This window comes from Haliotis rubra, unplaced genomic scaffold (genome assembly GCF_003918875.1).
Source record: "Haliotis rubra isolate DU_JTF1 unplaced genomic scaffold, ASM391887v1 Scf815, whole genome shotgun sequence".
NCBI lineage: Eukaryota > Metazoa > Mollusca > Gastropoda > Lepetellida > Haliotidae > Haliotis > Haliotis rubra.
In genome coordinates, this window is record NW_025767541.1 from 267156 (window position 1) to 286198 (window position 19043).

Below are 19043 nucleotides of genomic sequence, written 5' to 3' on the forward strand. Positions count from 1 at the left end.
ATAGTGCAGGTAGGTGCTGACCGTAGAGCCCAGTCTTGATGCCTGTCCATATGCCTCACTGAACCACCCCATGCACCATCAACACCATGATAGTGCAGGTAGGTGCTGACCGTAGAGCCCAGTCTTGATGCCAGTCCATATGCCTCACTGAACCACCCCATGCACCATCAACACCATGATAGTGCAGGTAGGTGCTGACCGTAGAGCCCAGTCTTGGTGCCAGTCCATATGCCTCACTGAACCACCCCATGCACCATCAACACCATGATAGTGCAGGTAGGTGCTGACCGTAGAGCCCAGTCTTGGTGCCAGTCCATATGCCTCACTGAACCACCCCATGCACCATCAACACCATGATAGTGCAGGTAGGTGCTGACCGTAGAGCCCAGTCTTGGTGCCAGTCCATATGCCTCACTGAACCACCCCATGCACCATCAACACCATGATAGTGCAGGAATAATGCTAAAAATGATCAAAACCTGTTCACTCTGTTATGCACAATGATACACCTGGTGCTCCCTACTCTATATTTCTTGAGTATTACGATTGTGGTGTCAGGTATTACTGGTACTAACTTAGTCTGTAAGGATTCCTGGGAAACAGGTAACCTGGGCTTCTTGTTGTTTGGGGTGATTACAGGAATTTGGGTGTTTACTTTACTGTCTTTGTACTCTCAGTCGTGTGCAGACTATTTACAGACCACATACCCCTGGAATGTTGCTGAATGGTGTTAAACAGTGCTCACTCACTCACTCACTTAGGGATGCCCATTTGTGGGGTGCCATCGTGATTGTTCATCAGTTTCATGCATTAATTCACACAATGATCATGATAATGGGGTGTACAAAATATTTAATTCAATATCGTATTGATGAGCATAAATATATGACAACTCCTATGTCTATGTGACGTTACTGGACAGTACTCACAATAATGGCTTATTTCCAGATACGATGCAAAGGTTCGTGCAACACATGAGCGCATGAAGGAGCTTGGACTACTTTCACCAGACTACTCGCACTGTCTCTCACTTGATGACTGGGAGATTCCTAAAGAAAATGTAGTTCTTAATCGTAAACTCGGTGAGGGTGCCTTTGGAACAGTTTATGGAGGTGAAGCTGTCATTGATGGGACTCAGTGGGTGTCTGTAGCTGTCAAAACTTTAAAAGTTGGAGCTATGGTGGAACAAAAGGTAAATTCAATTTAAGATATTGTTTGCTCTGTTTTTGTTCTCTAGGCAAGAAATAAATGAGAAAAGGGCATTGATTCAAGCACAATCTTTCTTTATGTCAAATCTGTACCTGCCCTTTCTTTTGAGAACTCTACTAAGAATTGAGATCTGGTTCATACTCATTATGCCAAGACCCACATGTATGATTCCCAACATGGGTACAATCATTCTCTTCCCACAGAGGTTACTTGTCATTTATTACCCATACAGGCTAGGATACACAGGTGATTATTTTTGTGATAATCACACATGTGCTTTTCAGTGATTCTCAACGTTGACTGGTCAGCTAAGCAGAGAAGAAATATGATTGGTTGACGGAACTACTTTTCATGATCAAAGTTTATTGACAACTTTCACCGTTTCATTGATAATTAGAACGTGCTGTGCTCACACATTCCGAGATTAAAAAAAATAAAACATAAAGGTTAAAGAATATGAATACTCTTTTTATTAGACATCATTATTTTGCAATATGTTGTGTTATAAATAGTAATTTTTCTAAAATAAATAACCTTATAAAACCCAAAACAATCGTTTGCATTGTTTGTAAACAAACATGGCTGCCATTAGGCTAACCCCGATCAAGGCCCGAAAATGTCTCATCCAGACCCTCTCTAACAATGGTTTACCAGCATATCAAATCATGCAAATTTCCGGGCACAAAAATGTGCAATCAATATGAAGATATGGCAAGTAACTGCTGTGGGAAGAGAATGGGGTACAATGTGTGAAGCCCAATTCTAGTGTCCACTGCTGTGATGCTGTTGGTGTATTGCTAAAAGCTGTGTAAAACCCAACTGAGTCACTCACTCACGCCACACATACAGTGCAAGATTCTAATTCAAGTACCTGTTCATGATTTGCCAAGATTACCCAAATGAATGATGTCTTCTTCCAGCTTGATTTCTTCAGTGAGGCTGATGTGATGAAGAGGTTTGGCCACGACAACATCGTGCAGCTCCTGGCTGTGTGTACCCGTGGAGAGCCCATGTATGCCGTCATGGAGTACCTATTGCATGGTGGGTCATCTGTTCTCAGGAGTCTTTCCTGGTGTTAGCTTCCCTGTCAGTATTCTGGGTTAGAATTGGTCCCTAGCAAGCAGTGTTGGCTAGGGGAGACAAGTGGGTCAGGCTGACAGAGATGTTACTATTTTGTCATCTGTAATCTTATGAAATATTGGGTCCAACAACAATGTAAAAACATGATTGATTTTATGTTATCATGATTGATTTTATGTCATCATGATTGACTTTTTAAAATTATTATCATAATTAATTTTTTAATTATCATGATTGATTGATCTGGATGCTAGCTGGCTAACTGTTGTTTAGATCAGTTGCCATATTGGTTTTCCAGGTTTTGAGAGAATACTCTTTCATGAGTGTATTCTGCCCGAATGACTATTTCAAGCTACATGGTTTCAAATATACATGGCCAAGGTATTTATGTTATATGCAGTGGTAATCAAGGATAGCTGTACCTAAGCAAGACTGACAAAATCCCATTTTATCGTCCCAGGTGACCTGAAGACGTACCTGTTGTCTCGACGCAACCTGGTGGGTCAAGATACACCTGAGGGGGAAGACGTCAGTCCCCTCAGTCTCACCAGAATGGCGAGAGACGTAGCCAGTGGTCTTCAGTATCTCCATGATCTCAAGTATGTCCACAGGTAGGCAGATCTCAGATGTGTCCACAGGTAGGCAGATCTCAGATCTGTCCACAGGTAGGCAGATGTCAAATAAGTCCACAGGTAGGCATATATAAATTGTAGCCACAGGTAGTCAGATGTCAAATGTGGCCACAGCTAGGCAGATATCAATTGTGGCGACAGCTAGGCAGATATCAATTGTGGCCACGAAGTTGAATAATAGCACAATGATGATGGTTTACTTCCATGATACAACATGTCAAGCACATTGCAGTAATGTTTCCGTATGTAACATGCCATTATGGTGGTGGAGCCATATGAACATTCTTATTGGCTTAGCTGCCTGACTGGATTCACCTTGGCTGGATTCACGTGTCTCCAGCACTATTCTAGCCTTGTGACTCATGTCTTTCTCTTGTGTTGCAGGGATCTTGCCTGTAGGAACTGTTTAGTTCATGTCAACAAGACCGTGAAAATCTCAGATTTCGGAATGACAAGGCACACATTTGATTCAGATTACTATCGCTTTACTCGGAAAGGTAACATTTGTATAGCTTATTTGTATTCTTGAAATATTTATGAAGCTTATCCCTGAGTGCTGCTGGTGAGGCAGAAGGTGCCAAGTTCAAATTCTTGTCATGAGAGTCAACTACAATGAGGATCAGGTGGATTTCATAGTACACTAGGCAGATTGTATTCTATAGTTTCGTAGGCAGATTGTATTCTATAGTACCCTAGGCAGATTGTATTCTATAGTACCCTGGACAGATTGTATTCTATAGTACCCTAGGCAGATTGTATTCTATAGTAACCTAGGCAGATTACCCTAGGCAGGTTGTATTCTATAGTACCCTAGGCAGGTTGAATTCTATAGTACCCTAGGCAGATTGTATTCTATAGTACCCTAGGCAGGTTGTATTCTATAGTACCCTAGGCAGATTGTATTCTATAGTAGCACCCTAGGCAGATTGTATTCTATAGTACCCAGGCAGATTGTATTCTATAGTACCCTAGGCAGGTTGTATTCTATAGTACCCCCTAGGCAGGTTGTATTCTATAGTACCCTAGGCAGATTGTATTCTATAGTACCCTAGGCAGATTGTATTCTATAGTACCCTAGGCAGATTGTATTCTATAGTACCCTAGGCAGGTTGTATTCTATAGTACCCTAGGCAGATTGTATTCTATAGTACCCTAGGCAGGTTGTATTCTATAGTACCCTAGGCAGGTTGTTTTCTATAGTACCCTAGGCAGATTGTATTCTATAGTACCCTAGGCAGATTGTATTCTATAGTACCCTAGGCAGATTGTATTCTATAGTACCCTAGTGGTGGTAGGTATCAGGTGACTATTCTGTCTATATATAACTATCGCTGGTGAAAGCAGTTGCAATAAATCAGTACTTGTTCTTCCTCTTGTCGTTTGGCACAGAGACTTTTGTGACTGAGTGTCATTGTACCGAGAATATGTGGGACGGTGTGCATAATATCAGTCACACGATTGTCTGGCCCAGACTAAGTTATAACAGGCTGCCATCATACAGCTACAATATTGCACAGAGTGTCACTTAACAAAAAACAAACATATGAATTGTTCTTGAGCAGTTAGCGTACACTACAAAGTTGTTTCCATGCCAACAGGTATGCTTCCAGTACGCTGGATGTCTCCGGAGAGTCTAGTAGACGGTATCTTCACATCCAAGTCGGATGTGTGGAGTTTCGGTGTGCTCATGTATGAGATTGCCACGTTTGGCAGCTTCCCGTATCAAGGATATTCCAACAGCCAGGTGCTGGACTATGTTAAAGTCGGCAACAGACTTGCCGTCCCAGACAAATGCCCAGAAGATCTGTAAGTTTTTGCAACATTGCCAGGCTGTTTTAAATAAAACAGTTTTGGTTAATAAGTTACTTTGTTTTCAAGCTGAGTTTATAATACAATGTACAGCTAAACTTTTAAATGTCAATAGGTTTATTTGTTATCTATAAGAAAATAGAAATGTTTACCCTGAAGATCTGTGTTGGAAATGTTTTTTGGGAACCCCTCCTTGTCATAAGAGATAACTATCAGAGCTAAGTTAAGTTTTGTGACTTGCTTGATGCATAGGTAGATTGATCACATGATGCCAGTCACCGATTTGTCATGGGGAACATGGCTGGGGGTAACCTGGTGGTTAAAGCGTTCGCTCGTCATGCCAAAGACACAGGTTTGATTCCCCACATGGGTACATGTGTGAAGCCCATTTCTGGTGTCCCCTGCTGTGATATTGGTGGAATATTGCTAAAAGCGGTGCAAAATTAAACTCACTCACTCATGGGAAGGCTGAATGGCATGTATTTATATTCTGTTGTCATATGACTGGAATATTGCTGAGTATGTTGTTAAGCAACAGCCAACCAACCAGCAACAATTACTCACTCCTTGTATTAACTGATACCACTCAAAGTATGTTTAGTTTTGCTGCAGATTTCCAGTTAATAAGCTACTGTACTGAGGGACCGTTCATAATTTATGGCTAGGGGGGATGATGATGATTTTAAGGGGGGGTCACCCATTTTGTTGTGGGGAGGTATGGGGGTCATCAATTTTGTACACGTTTCTTGGGGGGGCAGCAATTTTGTACATAAAAATATTTTAAAATTATGCTTAAAAAATATTGGAAGGGGGAAGGGGATCATTAATTTTGTACATGACATGCAGGGGGTGTCATTCACATTGTACATGCTTCTCCATAAAAATCATCATCACCCCACTGGCCATAAATTATGAACGGTCCCTTATTGCAAATCTTTTTGAATGATAGGTCTCACAAGTCTCTGGTAACGGTAAATTGTTTTCAAGAAAACTTTTTCTGTAACTTTTGGATTTTTTGGCATTATTTAGATTTCTTTTTGTTTTTATTGACAGGACTTTATTCATCTACGAATGTATGTCATACCAACCTAAGTCTCGACCAGATATCACCTCCATCATCAACCATCTTGAAAATTACCCAGAATTCCTGGTTCCATGTTTAGATGCACCAATGAGAAGTGTCATTATGGAGGACACAAACTCACTAGAGTTGGCAATGCCGTCGGTTCAGAATACCATCACCAATTCCACACCCGTATCATTCCTTCACAGAAGATCTACTGCTTCACAAGAAAAGTTATCTCCCCTTCGCAAAACTCACACCAGCCAAGGATTTAAGTTCACACCACTTCGACACTCAAAAACGTATTTATCAGCAGCGGAGAAAAAACTGAGGCGAAACAGTGTTGGTACTCCGCAAGCACTTCATCGTGAGACGATATCGCTGGTGGCAAATGTTGACTCCCCTCTTCTCCGAACTAATTCTTTTCAGCGCCATCTGCCATCAGTGACATGTAGTGAGAGAGGCGAGAAGGACAACAGTAGTGACTATTTCAGTGATACATCCAAAGAGTTATATCAAACCATCACGTCAGTTTGACGTTTAAACACTCAAGGGTTCCCGGTAGACTATCATTCAGTCTGATGTTTTAATGACTGAGAAACCGCCTGTCAGACTGACATTTATGTCAAGGAATCTCTGCCAAACCATCATTTCATGTTCAAGACATTCACAGAAATCTTCCGGAATATCCTTCAGTCAAAGAGCTGTGTGAGTTCAAGGAACTCTGCTAGACAATCTGTCAGTCGGATGGTGAAATGTTCAAGGAACTCTGTAGACTGTCCATCAGACGGTGAAATGCTCAGTGAACTGAGACTGTCAGTCGGATAGTGAAATGTTCGAGGAGCTCTGTAGACTGTCAGTTTGATAGTGAAATGTTCAAGGAACTGAGACTGTCCATCAGACGGGGAAATGTTCAGTGAACTGAGACTGTCAGTCGGATAGTGAAATGTTCAGTGAACTGAGACTGTCAGTCGGATAGTGAAATGTTCAAGGAACTCTGTAGACTGTCAGTCGGATAGTGAAATGTTCAGTGAACTGAGACTGTCAGTCGGATAGTGAAATGTTCAAGGAACTCTGTAGACTGTCAGTCGGATGGTGAAATGTTTGAGGAACTCTGGTGACGGTCAGTCGGATAGTGAAATGTTCGAGGAGCTCTATAGACTGTCAGTCGGATGGCGAAATGTTCATGGAACTCTGGTGACTGTGAGTTGGATGGTGAAATGTTCAAGGAACTCTGTAGACTGTCAGTCGGATAGTGAAATGTTTGAGGAACTCTGTAGACTGTCAGTCGGATAGTGAAATGTTTGAGGAACTCTGTAGACTGTCAGTCGGATGGTGAAATGTTCGAGGAACTCTGTAGACTGTCAGTTGGATAGTGAAATGTTCAAGGAACTCTGTAGACTGTCCATCAGACAGTGAAATGCTCAGTGAACGGAGACTGTCAGTCGGATAGTGAAATGTTCAGTGAACTCTGGTGACTGTGAGTTGGATGGTGAAATGTCCAAAGAACTCTGGTGACTGTTTGATGCTTGGTGAAATGTTCAAGGCACTCCAAAGTAGCATTTACAATACTATGATCTCAGTCAGATAACTTGTAGTATCAACAGTGTAAATTAATCAACGTAAGATGAGATATTACAGTATCATCTATGATATGGCCTGGTTTGCTTCAGCCAAGGCAAAAAGATGCATTCATTGAATGCAGGTCACTCGCTCATTCACTGGTGTCTCAGCTTGAACAACACATGGGTATCATATGAAGATGAGGATGTTGCCGTCGCTGAATGAAGATGTGTGGAGCGCACCAGTGTGATATGCACTTTCCTGTGGTGACTGACGGCCATCTTGTACAGGGATCACTTTGTACGTACCTTTCAGTTCGTGAAGATGATCATAAGTGGTGTTTTCAGACTGTGAAAATGTGTATTGGACGAGGGGTGCACAGGTATTGAAAATATGTGCAGCAACATTGTGATATGATTTCATAACTGGACTCAGTGCACATGCACTGAAACATTGGAACTGTGGTGTTACTTAAACACAGGGAATCGTTTCCTACTGCACCAAAAACATGGAATATAGTTGTCATGATTGTAGCATGTAAGGAGGAGTGTGTTCAAAGTTCAAGAGAATCAACGTCACTTGTCATTCCAGCTTTCTAATCACTGACCAAGGATATTGACAGGATGTTGTAACCTACTTTATAGTTGGCACAACATTTCAATTTCAAAAGAAATAAACATGACATTTTTATTTCATGGAAGTTACAGTGAATGAAACACTGAAACTGTGGCAAAAATTTTGAGTCTACTGGCCTGAATATTTCACAAGACATCATTTTCAGCAAATGTTGTAGACATATGACTGTAACCAAGGTTACCAGCAAGGTTACCATTCTCTGGCTTGAGATGGGTGGCTAAAGTCTCAGACTGCACTCAGATAACAAAGTTAACATGACATCAGTAGGTCTATGGATTATAGCATGACATTTTGAAAGTGGAATGATGTTAGCATGACACTTTTAAGGTTATTGGAAATTAGCATGACATTAAGTTTCGATGAAAGTTTGCAGGTGTGTAATGTAAACGTTGATACTTCCAAGTGATGTCTTCAGGATAAAGTTCAAGGAAGGGAAAGCTAGACAGTGGATCTGATCTGGTGATCAGAGCTTCCCCCTGAATCCTGGAGCTATAGCAGGGTGGTGTTCAGGTGGAGACACTGGCATGATGCAAGACATCAGTCACATGGTTCCAAGATGGCTGACAAACACATCGTAATAAGTGGTGTCTGCAAGCTACATGCTGTGACTGCAAAGTGTCTTCAAGTGTGTCTCCATGCGTGTTGTTGCCAGATAAGAGTTTCTACAATCTATTCATCAAATGGTATCTACTTTACCAAGTGTAAGGTGCAACAAGAAATTGACTATGTTGGTTCGGCTGTTTTGTGTTCTGTGGCGAACTGTTTCAGTTCATCAAATACTACTGTGTTGAAAACAGTGCCACTCCGGGATGTGTTTTCAGAAGAAAGAGGGAATTTTGTGGAATCAAGAAGTGTGATTAAGCAAGATGATTCTTGCAAATGAAACGGGCCCAATAATTCCTAAGACTTTTTCTGGTCTGCCATTGTTGATCCATCTTGGGAGGGTTTATATACTGTGACACTGACAGGGTTCATGTCGTGTGGCATTGGCAGGGTCAATATGTTATGACAAGGTTAATATACTGTGACACTGACAGGGTTAATATACTAGGTGACAGTGGCAGGGTTAATATACTAGGTGACACTAACAGGGTTAATATACTAGGTGACACTGACAGGGTTAATATACTAGGTGACAGTAAAAGGGTTAATATACTAGGTGACAGTAAAAGGGTTAATATGCTGTTGAAATGAAAGGGTCAGTCTATTACGACACTGACAATGTTTTATGTATACAAGGCAGCACTAACAGGGTTAAAGTACTAGTGACACTAACAGAGTTAAACTCTGTGATAGTGACATGGACACTGACAACGTTAATACTCGGTGACACTGACAGTTAAACACTGTGACACTGAAAGGGTAGGTCTACAGTGATTGTGTTATTGGTTTTGTCATTATGTTAAAAGATCACAGAGTTCATCCAGTTCAAAAGAGTATGTGAATTATAATCCTTTCATGAATGTACACATTTTTCGGTTTTGCTGATGTGCTTGAATAGCATTTGATCAATCTTCAATCCTTGCTGTACATCCAGTTTCGTCATCTGTGTGTGAACGGAGACAAGAGGAATGTACCAACCAATCACCAACTGTCCGCCTTCAGGTAGCATATTGAATAATTTTGAAGGATGTTTTGGAAGTTTTTATGTTTTTTCAAGTAAAAGGCATTAAATGCTTTCTCCCCAGATCTGTATGAACCCTGGCAATTTATGTATACAAGTACTATTGTCTTCCATTTTACTTCTGAACAGACCTTAAGAGGTGCATATGTCTCAGACGTGTTGTTTCTGGAGCAAGAAAAAAGTCTTTTGTTTCTATGGTTCTTCACGTCATTTTCAAACCTGACATACCCTTCCCTCTGTATTCATTAAATCATGACAAGGGCAGATAACTCACTAGCTCTGTGGCATATACATGCATATATGTTCCAGTGACCCCAAGGGCCATTCCTTTTCACTACAGAAATTTCATTCATGAGATTATCATTGGTCACAGTAAGAATGAATATAAAATCTATGCAGCATCTGAAATGTTATTTTAAACTAGATCCTAAGTTTACCTTCCTCAAAGTTTAGTTCCTTCATTACAGTCATAAGTTACAGATGGGCACAATGTGTGAAGCCCATTTCTGGTGTCACCCGCCGTGATGTTGCTGGAATATTGCTAAAAGCGGCGTAAAACCAAACTCAGTCAGTCATAAGTTACAGATGGCGTCGATCTTATAGCATGGTACCCTGATGTGACACATGTGCAAATAAGGTCACATGGAGGGAACTATCTTTATCTCTGTACATAAACTGAATCCTATTTCTGCATAAGTGTCAAGTTATGCTCTTGGAGTGATCAATAGGGCTTGATGTGTAAACAAACATGGCTGCCAATCCTTTGGTTCAGTTGTCATAAACAGGACAGTTTACGTGAACCTGTGGGTTCATTTAAGTTACAAAGATGATAGAAAAGAAATAGAAAGCAAACAAAGCTGCTTTATTTTAAAAATGAAATCATCTGATAATTCAATTATTACCCTTATCTGTTTATTGTAAGTATCATGTACAGGAATGAAATGTAAAGTACCAATGCCAAAGGCCTTCAGAATACCATTTTTATTCTTCATGTGATGCATACAATTACAAAAGCATGCTGATATTATTTTATTTCTTTATTCAACATTTGTGATATTTTGAGTAGGTGTACCGCCATAGAATTAATTAATGATAAAAGTCCTGTGTTCGACAGTTGGAAGTTGGAATCCACCAGCTCCAAACAACTGGAGAACAAAACTGAAATTTATGAAATGCATTTTTATTCTGCTTTGATGTTACAAAAAAATCTCATTTACAGATACGATAAATATGAATTCATTTTTCAAAACATTTACGAAAACCTATTGTAAATTAATGTTAAACAAACTCAAAGCTCAACAAGTAATGGATAATGGTGACATAGCTGTGTTAGTAAAGGAAGGGAGTTAACTCCAATCTTGTTTCTTTCCTCCAGACTTCTTACTTTTCCTCTATCTACTTAACATTTGAGGAAATAAAACAGAACGTACAAACTTGGCATTGTTTTTGAAACATATTTTTTAACTATTGGCCATAATTTTGGGACGTAAGTATCATTATCTGGGCAGGATATGTGCCAGAGCCAAGTGATTTCCTTGTATCTGTATGCACCAACTGAGGTAAACAGAAAAATGTTGGTTCAAGTTTACTCAAATCAAAACCATGAAACAAAAGACTTTTTTGTTGCCTAATATTGTAATGACATTTGTTTTGTAAATACTGCATTTGTTTTGAGGAAATACTGGATATTTCACTGTTAATGGAATGGCTGCTGACTTAATGTGTGTGATGCATTTTTGCTATGAAGTGTTTATGTGGCTCAGTTATGAAAATGTGTACATATGTTGTTTATTTACATATACCGTTAGTCCCAGTGGAGAGTGCTATGCAGCTGGATGTGACCCAACTGCGTCACGTGTAAATACTATTTATTGAAGAGTCTGTTCCAGGTTTCTAAGACCTGCCAGGCCTTCAATTACTTGTATAATCATTGTCTTTCAACCGTTTCATTCCAAATACCTCGGATGCTTTTTCACCAAAAAATTATTTTGATACCCTTTACAGATAGAATCTGTCTGATGAAGCATTTATGAGACGTATTTTCCCATTTGTGCATCCCGATATCAGGGTCAGAACCAGTTCCAGATGCCCCCGTTCCTACATTTTGTCCAAAACCAGTGGTGCCAATTTGGCTTTCAAGGTTTTTAATCTTTTTGATTTGATTTTCATTGAAAGAAGACAGCAAAGTTAAACTCAAAACTTTTCATGATATGTGCATGATTGTTAATGTTCTTCAGATCCAATGTTGACCAAAGTAAGAACAGGTTAATTACTGTTGCAAGTGCAAAAAATCACTCTGTACTTTCCAGCAATTACTGAAAACGTTAAATACATCATGCTAGAAGTTACACCAAAAGTGATACCATGTAATATTAATGTGTCGTTTTCAACAGTTTCTTTTGATTAATACGTCTACAGTTGTAATTTATTTCTTTTGGTTTAATATACTGGGACTCTCTATTATCATGGCGCATGAAAACATCGGGAAAGCACAAACACCTATTCCCTCATTGGCTGTTTACATATGCAAATTACATAAAAATAATTCATCGGTCTTGAAAAGTGATTTATTTCATTGGAATGTCATGTGTAATTGTAGAATTATGTTCACCTTTACAGTAACTTCTGGAACATTCTGAAACTAGTATGACCCCTACCCTATCTTGCATAAATCAAACCTTACTTCGTCAAGGGTAACCCTGCAACAACTACAAGCTCATTTGCATATTTTCATTCCTAAAACTATAACAGGAAGTGACGTATTGAGCAACATCACCCTGCACACTGCAGCAATTGTATTGCACATTTTAAGGCGTCAAAACAAAATATTTTGTAATTGTCACCTTGTAGTCTAATGAATAGAAGTTTCAGATGATTTGGTTAAAACGTGAAACATTCAGCTTTATGGATGACAACTCCTTATTTATTGCATAGAGCCACGTTTCGATGTAGATTCTTACATCGTTATCAAGCTAAAAGTGAGAGTCTACAACAAAACGTCGCTTTATGCAATACATAAGAAGTTGTCATCCATAAAGCTGTATGTTTCATTTTTGAGTCCCCAACTTCTAGAATGCCCATCAAACAATTGGTTAAAACATGATGATATTACTAATCTTAATGAAATTCCTAAAATGATTTGTAATATTAAAACTATATAGATTCATTACTTGTCTTAGTAAAAGTTTGACAGTGACATTTGATCGTACTGCATGGTATAGTAAGAGATTAGCAATACTGCGATAATAGAGAGTTGCTTCAGTTTCAGGGTCAAACAAGGCAATGGGGATTGCCGTGATCGTATTGAACAGGTTGCTACTATAAGCAACACCATCTGCTACAGAACTGAAGATTAAACATCAGCCAAATGAAAATGTATATATAATGCCAAATGTCAGTAGGTGTTCATAATCCTGACAGCGACAATATTAACTATCGCGATAATTGAGGGTCCCATGATACAAGTCAACTGATGTCTACAGATTGAACTGTACATTTGTATGTAGCACTCCATTCCTTGGTTTCATTCCATAAAAGCTGAGGAAGGTGCTGTTGTGAACAATCTACTTAAGTGCAGATAATAGAGTTTGTCTTGCTAGTTAACAAACCAGTCCAGGCATGTTACACAAACCCATCTTAGCGCTATGATTATCATAAGCCTCTGCTGAAGTATGCAAGTTATGAGCAAATTGGTGCTACAAGGTGTATGGAACAGAGCCATTGTGCTTAAGCATGTAGAACATGTTCCTTACTACGCCAACTTCTAAATGCCTCTCAAAGAAATCATTTGTTCCTGGTTTTGAAGGCAAACATTCAAACTATGGCCTTTCACATCAAACCCCATAGAATAGTCCAGACATTTTGAATGCGAAGTCAACAAACATATCATCATGCCCAGTTCAGAGATAAATATTTGGACAAGTGACCCTCTTGGACTGGCATTCAGCTCTCCCTATCATCTTCTTTCATTGCCTCAGCATCGTGGCACTCCTTCCTGTGTGGTTGCAGCAGTTGTAGTACAGCTGCTTCGCGTTAGTGGAACCTGACCATACTGTACTTGTCTCAGTGACCTCTTACTTTTGTTACAAATACTATTTTCATAGGCTTATCTCCTAATTGTATGTGGAGAAGCTATATTTTTGTATACTTTGCTTTTTATAGACAGCCTGGCCAGTATAAGGTGATTGAATACTTCCTCCAGATCAACCAGTTATTAAAGTACATGATATATTGTTGTTACCTTGACGCCAAAATTATAAAACAAAATATTTATTTTTAATTAACATTTTGATACAGTTTATGTTCCTGTTACCATGGTTACCTGAAGAACTGGCGCTGTGTTAATTGGCATTTTGAATGGAACTGCTGTGATACTGCTTGTTGAGTTGAGCTTGTTGATGACATATTGTAATGTTCTGGTGCAGTTTGCATGCTGTCCACTGTGAGACTTGTACCTATTGTTGTACTGGTTATTGATGCACTGTCTGTAAATGAACCATTCCAATATACCATGTAACATATCATGTGATAAAGAACAACAAAGATGTTGTTGCTGTGGTTGTTCTGTTCATCCGCTGGGGTGGTGGAGTAGCCTAATGGTTAAAGCATCCGCTCATCACGCTGAAGACTTGGGTTCGATTCCCCACATGGGTACAATGTTCTAAGGCCATTTCTGATGTCCCCCACCATGATATTGCTGGAATATTGCTAAAAGCGGCGTAAAACCATACTCACTCACTCACTCACTCACTGTTCATCCACTGGGTCATGGAGTAGCACAGTGGTTGCAGTGAGAGGTCTGGGTTCGATTCCAACAGTGTTTTCGTGTTGGTGTTCCCTGTTGAGATGTCAGTTGAGATATCATTTGCCTCCAGGGTGAGGACGGTAAACCTGCCCTAACCTGCTCTCGCCATGTCAGATTACCTGCCCTTGATTTCCATTTACCAATCTGACTGGCAACACTACCTGCTGAGTTGGTGTCTCAGTTTTGTAGATTGTTGCCATTGTTCACGAATAACTGTAAAATTGCTAGTACCCCCTAAAACAATAGCCACCCCTAACATCGTATTTGTGTCATTTCTATGATTTGATTTACAAATTTGTAACTCACTGTGATAAACACTAAAACAAATGCACGCGTATGTTCATACATGATCTCCCAAACTGAGCCCTTGTTTCGCTTCCTCCATGGACTTGGAGTGGAAACAACAAAACAGCATGAATGCACACTTCCATTTAGAAAGTGATCAAATGTAACATGTTTTATTTGGAATTACACTCACTCAGTAAAGAACAGATTCTAGTACTTATGTTGGGTTGAGTCCCAGCCGGGGTTCGAACCCACCCCCTCAGAGTCAATTACCTAATCGCCAGCACACAACGTCAGCCGCCTAACCCGCTTTGCCACCGCAGATTCTAAAACAACATGGGTCTGTCTCTCTAAAATATTCACATATATAGAATACAGTCTAAAACGTAGCCTGGTAGGGTTAGTATTTCATGTTTAGTACAAGCCCGCACCACTCTCCGTCGATTTCGACGGATTGACGAAACTCTCGTGAGTGAGCCTCTTCTAGCCATATTACGACGGGGGGCACCAGACATGTACCCATATACGGAATCGAGCCCGAAATTAGGGCGTGACTAACGCACGCTTTAACCACTTGGCTACCCGAAACTGTCATGCCCTTTTGTCTCAATTGGAGATTTGATGCAGCCCTCTTCACACGTTCATATCCGAACATATATAAGTCCACATTCATCGAGAATCTGACATTTTATCTCTCTCTCTTTATAGCTGAAGTAAAGGCGGGTAATAGGTCGTCTACGTCGACTGCTGTGCGTTTTGTATAGCTGGTTTCACTCTTGTGAGCATCATTTGGTTTTATCTTCGAAATATTACCGAAAGAAAGGTAATGATTTAAACAAAAGTATTGCTGGTGTCACAAGAAGGGACGAAGGCCAAATGATACCATTCACTTGGAAGAGTTGCTGCCTCTCCCGCAGGAGGTGAGGTGAGGTGAAATTGGGTTTAACGTCGTACTTGAGAATATTTCGCTCATATGACGACGTGCATGCGTGTGTATGTGTATGTGCGGCTGCTTGTACTAGCCCAGACTTAAGCTGGTTTTATAGTGCTAGCCCACTGACATATCATGCCGCAGTGAAGCATGAATACCCCACTCAGACACATTATACTGACTCCGAGCCGACCAGTCATTGTTGTACCCATTAATGCCGAGCGCCAGGCAGGAACCAACAAGTACCATATTTTAACGTCTTTTGGTTTGACGCGGTCGGGGATCGAACTCCGCGACCTTCCGCTCTCCGGGCGGACGCTCTAACCACTACACCACGGAGGCGGTCCTCTCCTGCAGGAACCATTGGGACTGCACAGAGTTAGAACAAGACTTTACTCTTTGTCATTGAAAGAAATTAAACGATTCCAGCAACTTTTGCTGATAGGTGGATCAGCAGACAGCAAAAACCCCAATATTTAAAGGGAACTGATGCTATAAATACAAACAACATTCTGAGTCAAAAATCAGTTTCCCCAAATGTGCCAAAATATTTCAGATGTCAGGAAATACCAACAATATCGTTCTCTATATGAACATGATTTCACCCAGGTTGTTCAATGTTTCAACATTGTATATCACTATCCCCATAACAAACCTAAGGAAAAACTTCATTCCTTGATTCATAGGGTTTTTGTAAACAAACGCGGTGAACAAAGATGCACCTACATATCTGTCTTCAGAGGTCCAGGACAATATGTCAAAACTGAAAGCAAATATCATTGAAGTTTACCGAGAAAATAATATGTGAAATGCTGGACTTTCTCATTGATAAAATCTTTGTAAAATTTTGGGGTAAATCATTTCAACAGGAAGTAGGCATACCCAAGGGCACCCATTGCGCTCCCCTCCTTGCGGATCTGTTTCTTTATGCATATGAATCAGAATTTCTGTTTGGGTTGGCAAAATCAAAACAAGGTAATTTGTGTATCCTAAGCTTTCGGTACACCAATGATTTAATATCGTTCAATAACCATCAAATAGCCAGTTGCCTTCCTCTGATTTACCCACCTGAACTTGAAAAATAGGGAGACAAGTGAGACCGCCTCAACTGTTTCATATTTAGATCTATGCATAAATATTCAGAGTGACAAAATTGTCTCCACAAAGCTGTATGACAAAAGGGATGATCCCGACTATCCTATAGTCAACTCCTTCCCTTTCATTGTCGAGCTATATTCCAGCCTTTGGTGTTTTGTTTCACAACTTTTGGGGGAAATCAAGCGTGGTCTTTTATTAGGATTTGAAAGAGCGTCATGCCACTCTTGCTCAGAAGTTGCTTGATCAAGATTACAACATTCTAGGCCTCAGTGTAGCTTTCAATAGGTTTTATGGTAGACCTGTGGATGAAATTGATTTCCACATTTGATGCATCAGTGCCAAAAATAATGTCCGATGCAGTTCCCCATTTTGACTTATACCATACGTTCCCGAGTTATTGCTGGTGAACAGATGACTAGAAATATCATACGTTTATGACGGGTGCCACCAGAGGGGCAGGATACGCTCACCTTTTCGCGAACACCTGGTATCATCACTATTTCATAGTGATTCATAAACCCCTGCTCTGTCATCGTACCACACGGGGACAATCACTTGATTGTCTGGTTCAGACCCGATGTGTTTACAAACATCATACAGCTGTAATACTGCGGAAACAACGATCTGCTCATGATATAGTCACAGCTGCTCAGTCGACTCTGCTTTTGGCAGGGATTTCTTATGAATGTGGAAAGGGTTTTGCCGCCTCCATGGAAACACTTAATGATAGCCATTGAGTCAGCGATTAGGACTTCTCGCCAGATATGTTGATTTGCCTTTGGCAGTAACTAGTACTCCATTAGGTAACACGTGCTCTCGTATATAGAATTCTTAGCTGCTGATCATACATAAATGCTCCAGTTAATACAAACACAATAACACTGAATAACATGTTCATTATTTTTTGCAAAATATTAATAAAACCTCCAGTGTTCCTATGAATGTAAATATTCCGTGACGGAGGCAAGTTTCCCGTGCATTACAAACTGGCTGGTTTATTTACAGACCGCCGCCATTTAGCAGGAATATTGACGAGTGCGGCGTTCAACAGCAAACAAACATTTCAATAATGTTTCTTGTTATATTTGTTCCACATGGGTTATTAGTAAAGTATACATGGTTAATAATTTTTTATTTATTCATCAAACTCGAAATAACAGTCATCATATTTAGTACGTGTCAAGAGTTCAATAGCAGATTTAGATCAGTGACCTTTTGGTGTTTCGGCAAGTACTTGATAACTGCACGTTCCAGGTGGTTGTCCGTTGTCACAGAACCCGGCATATTTCAGAGACTTGTCATTGCGAAACAATTTGCTCAAGTTTTTGTTCACTTATCTCCAACATCGTGTAAGGCCCACAGCAAAAGATTCCACAGTTACCCTGCTCGTCCAATGTGGTGCTCTCAATCAACTACCGAGGCAGTTGGGTAGCCTAGTGGTTAAAGCGTTCGCTCGTCACGCCAAACACCCAGGTTCGATTCCCCAGATGGGTACAATATGTGAAGCCAATTTATGGTGTCCCCGCCGTGATATTGCTAAACACGGCGCAAAATCATACCAACTCACTCAATCTGGTTGGAGGCGTGTCATGGTGTCTAGGCGTGGATGGGGGCGTGTCATGGCACCCCGAAGTGGTTGGGGGCGTCATGGTACTCTGGAGCGGTTGGAGGTGTGTCATGGCACCCTGAAGAAGTGGTTGGGGGCGTGTCATGGTACCCTGAAGGGCTGTAGGTGTGTCATGGTACCCCGAAGTGGTTGGAGGTGTGTCATGGTACCCCAAAGTGGTTTGAGGTGTGTCATTGTACCCCGAAGTGGTTTGAGGTGTATCATGGTACCCCGAAGTTGTTGGGGGCGTGTCATGTTACCCTTGAGGGGCTGTAGGTGTGTCATGGTACCCCGAAGTGGTTGGGGCGTGTCATGGTACCCCGAAGTGGTTGGAGGTGTGTCATGGTACCCCAAAGTGATTTGATGCATGCCATGGTACCCGGAAGTGGTTGGGGACGTTTCATGGTACCCCGAAGTGATTGGGGGCGTGTCGAGGTGTCCCAGCGTGGTTGTTGGCGTGTCATGGTACCCCGATCTGGTTGGGGGCGTGTCATGGTACAGCGACGCATTCGGGGGCTTGTCACGGTACCCCGACGTGGTTGATAGTGTGTTATGGCGCCCTGACGAGGTGGATTGCGTGTCATGACAAGCACCAGACAAGGTAGCGTCCCAGACCACCCCGTTCCTTACTCTCTTCTTTCAAGCATGAGTTGCTGAAGACCGGTGACTACGACGTGCTTCGTACCTCTCTCAACAACATAAA

The 19043-nt window shown here is 40.9% G+C and overlaps 1 protein-coding gene across 2 annotated transcripts in view; it reads left to right on the forward strand.

Annotated features, from left to right (window-relative positions):
* LOC124261911 (guanylate cyclase D-like) overlaps positions 1-6687 on the forward strand; it is a 50074-nt gene extending 43387 nt beyond the window's left edge. For both annotated transcript variants that reach the window (XM_046696275.1, XM_046696274.1), the window contains exons 14-19: positions 949-1192; positions 2130-2250; positions 2750-2900; positions 3306-3418; positions 4520-4727; positions 5784-6687. In XM_046696275.1, the coding sequence (XP_046552231.1) occupies positions 949-1192; positions 2130-2250; positions 2750-2900; positions 3306-3418; positions 4520-4727; positions 5784-6330 (1384 nt within the window). In that variant the 3' untranslated portion in view covers positions 6331-6687. The remainder of the gene's footprint in view (positions 1-948; positions 1193-2129; positions 2251-2749; positions 2901-3305; positions 3419-4519; positions 4728-5783) is intronic.
* Positions 6688-19043: the final 12356 nt, after the last annotated feature.